Below are 3,306 nucleotides of genomic sequence, written 5' to 3'. Positions count from 1 at the left end.
CTGTCTGAGCACCACCACTGCTACGGCCTTGGAATTTCTGTGACTAACCATTCTTTGTTCATGGCTTTCTGTCTGTGAATTTTATCACCCGGACCTCTGAGTCTGGCAAGAAAAGAGGAAGAAAATAAATAATTTTTATAATTCCTCCTCTTAGAAACCATCTGCACTCACCAGAGGGAAGAATTGGCTGTTGTAATGAGCTGCACCCACCACTCGCCCCTCTGAGAACCCATTATGATGTGATACAAAATGAAAGAAAATGTATCCTCTTTCAGTTCTGTATTACAATAAGGAAATTAATAACACTCAATATTGAAAGGAAAACATTTCAACAAGCATTTATTAGGTACATAAACATAAATATTTCCCATAAATAAATACTGAAGAGCAACTACATTCTTTTGCAAAAGTAAATAAATATACAAAAATAAATAATTTTTAAATATATAAATAAAAATGAATATATAAAGTGCTTTTTTCTAACCAAAAGATGTCATTAAAATATGTTTATACCTTCACAACACTAATTCACAATAAATATCTTGAAAATGATTGGACAAAAACCAATGTATCAGAATTTTGGCTTCTTAATTTTGCAAGTTCCCCTCTTCCAGTCAGTAGCCCACTCTGAGTGGCAGCAACCTAGGTACGGTTGATGCTACCTATCTGTGCTTTTCTGGAGAGAAGGAGTCACTGGTCTTTTCCCAAACCGTTAGCAGAAAGGGAAGCTGTCATTTAGTGAAAGCTCTGCTGAGAGTCCACTGCACTGATCCAGCTGTCTTTAGCAAAAATGACCCCAGAATTGTCTCCATCTCCCTTCACAAGCCATTTTTTCTGCCAACTTTTTCTGGTGTCAGTGGTTTCTTTCCAACATAATGAGACCTCTTTTAAAGACTTAGAGTACTGTTGTCAACTAACTCCAAAACTAGGGAATCCATGCTCTCTAGATGCTGTTAGGAGTGCGAATGTAGGAGGTAGGAGGAGGTAAGCTGCCACAAGCTGGATGAGCATCTCTCACATTTTTGCCTTCCTGGAAGAGTTAGGACATTTTTCTTCTTCATCTTAGGACACCATGTCAGGTTTGGCATTTGCCCTAGAAAGGAAGAAAGAAAATGGAAAAGGAGTCAATTAGAACTTGTCCATGGAACAGGTATCACTCGCTGGAATCAGATGAAATCCACCACTAAGGGTTTGTGCTTCTGTGTCCAAGCCCCTTAAAAGCTGTTGCTGAACCTAAGGGACACTGGTACTTTGTGACCTTTTCACAAGCACTCAGTAACTGCGGGCTTCTATAGTTTGATGCTTCACTTGACACCTCTTGGGCCTGAGTTTTCCCCCGCTCATCTAAATGCCATTAGTTTTGAAAAAGTAATTGTTGCTTTCTACCACTGCAAGCAAGAGAAAACCGGTTGGTTAATGGCTGGATTTCCTGAATGCTGGAGCTGCACGTTTTCAATACGCTTGTGCCTTACAAGAGATGTGGCTAACATTCACATGGGGTGTGTGGCACAGTAAAGGATTGAACCTAACGCTATAATTAAAGCTCAAAGCAATCGCAGTGTTTGTCCCAGTTAGTGAACACAAACGGTAGTAACTGCCTGATGAGACAGAATTCCTGAACATTTTATGCTGCACATGTTCGCTCGCTCGTTTAAAGTGCAGGTTTTTGAAAAGCCATGCTCATTGAGAACAAATGACTCACTTGTCCAGAATTGCCTTGATGATCAGCTTCACCCAGGGAGCAGTGGGCTCCAGGCACACTTCTCTGCCGTCTGTCAGGGTAGCTCTGCAACAGACAAAAAAGGAAGGGAAAAGGTCTACTTAGTGAATTCCAAGGCAATTTCCCTTTTCTCTCATAACATCATTCTAGACTCACCTGTTCTCCTTTACTTTAAGCTGTATCAGTTGAGGCTGCAGCCTAGCATAAAGGTTTTATTTTTTTAAAAATGGTTTCATATCTTCTCATATCTGCTTGTTTGAATGCATTAAATCATTTGCAGGACTCTCAGTCTTTTCAAAATTGCCTTTTTTTCCCCCATCTTGCTTTTTATTTGTGATGGTATTTAACTGAAGGGCTAAATCTTTCCATCTGGATTCAGAAACTGCACTGCCCAGTCTGTAGGCATTTTGTTACAGTAAGCACTCTGGAATTGTGACTGGGTTATGAGATTTGTATGCTAATGGTAGTTTTTTTATTGACTTAAATAGAAGTGTGATTGTATTTTTGACCTAGCCCTTCAAATTCATGTTTTCATCACTTGCTTAGCATGGCTTTGAGTTTAATTCTCTTTTCATATGCTAGTGGAATTCAGAGTTTTAGAAAATTATTTGCTGTCTGATGACTGCGGGTTTAGGTTGAAATATTGCATGGGTGTTTAAAAAGCAGAGGTTGGCAAAACCAACATGCAGCTTATAACACGTAGCATACCATTTGTGAGAGCAACAAGCGTTACTGTTCTGCATTCTGAGTAGCTGCGCCTGCTGGCTTGATACATCATTCAGAGAACACTTACATCATCCTTAATGTAAAATCTGTTTCCTTCTCGTTAAGTAATCAGGAGGATTTTGCAAAAGCACTTACATGACTTCAACATTCTTGCAGTGAGGTCCACTGGGGATGAGGTTCACATTATGAATGAACTTGGGATGGATGAACTTGGAATGGGTGTCTATGCACTGGCAGCGGAGTTCAATCGCTGAGCGTGGCAGGGCCTTCCCTGTAAAACAAGAAAAAAAGAAGTGGATTGTTTCACTGTTTTGACAGAAAACACAACATGTTCTTTTTGCTTACAGTATTAGAATAGTTATTTGCTGCACTTGCAAGACAGCATAGTAGCTCCCCTGTCAGCATTTACACTAGCAGTTAGTTCGGAGAGCTTTCAGAAGGATTTCTTTACCTTTTGTTCCAACCGCCGAGATCAGGAGAAGAGTCAGGACAGCAGCCATAGCCTTGCCCATCATGATGCAGGAGTGTTTCTTCCTTGTGTGTCCTGGGTCTGGTTCTGCAGTGAGATGAGCTCCAGTAGCCCCAAGGGTGGCCAGTGCCTGTGCTCTGGGACCTGTCGTGCTTATATACTGCCCTGTGCACCCCGCCATCACAGGTGGGTCATACCAGTGGAAACTCCAAACCAGTAAGATGCAACTGTGAAATGAGTCACAGGTGAGTGGGTAAACCCCTTTCCCTAGATGACCATGAAATTGCTTTTCATTAACAGAGAACGTTAATTAAAGAAATGTAAAAACATGGAATATGTACAAAATTGCCCTGTACTTAGATTTGTGGAATCTACAGGGGCTTTGTAATAC

At 40.8% G+C, this 3,306-nt stretch overlaps 1 protein-coding gene across 1 annotated transcript; it reads right to left on the bottom strand.

Moving 5' to 3' along the window:
- Positions 1 to 1,062: 1,062 nt before the first annotated feature.
- Positions 1,063 to 3,027, bottom strand: LOC104161407 (interleukin-8-like). Its single transcript, XM_009699840.1, has 4 exons — positions 2,898 to 3,027; positions 2,582 to 2,717; positions 1,703 to 1,786; positions 1,063 to 1,093 (listed from the first exon to the last, which is right to left on the bottom strand). The coding sequence occupies exons 1-4, from the start codon at positions 2,959 to 2,961 to the stop codon at positions 1,063 to 1,065; spliced, it is 315 nt and encodes a 104-aa protein (XP_009698142.1). The 5' UTR covers positions 2,962 to 3,027.
- Between the last annotated feature and the right edge of the window lie 279 nt (positions 3,028 to 3,306).

This window comes from Cariama cristata, unplaced genomic scaffold (assembly GCF_000690535.1).
Source record: "Cariama cristata isolate BGI_N322 unplaced genomic scaffold, ASM69053v1 scaffold1555, whole genome shotgun sequence".
NCBI classification, from domain to species: Eukaryota; Metazoa; Chordata; class Aves; order Cariamiformes; family Cariamidae; genus Cariama; species Cariama cristata.
The sequence above is the reverse complement of the archived record's forward strand: the minus strand, read 5'-3'. Positions and strand labels throughout refer to the sequence as shown.

Coding starts and splice junctions, on each gene's coding strand:
- LOC104161407 (XM_009699840.1), bottom strand. CDS start 2,961: ATGATGGGCAAGGCTATGGCTGCTGTCCTGACTCTTCTCCTGATCTCG. Junction 1,787..2,581: donor TGCAAGAATGTTGAAGTCAT/GTAAGTGCTTTT, acceptor TGTCTGTTGCAG/AGCTACCCTGACAGACGGCA. Junction 1,094..1,702: donor ATCAAGGCAATTCTGGACAA/GTGAGTCATTTG, acceptor CTTCCTTTCTAG/GGCAAATGCCAAACCTGACA.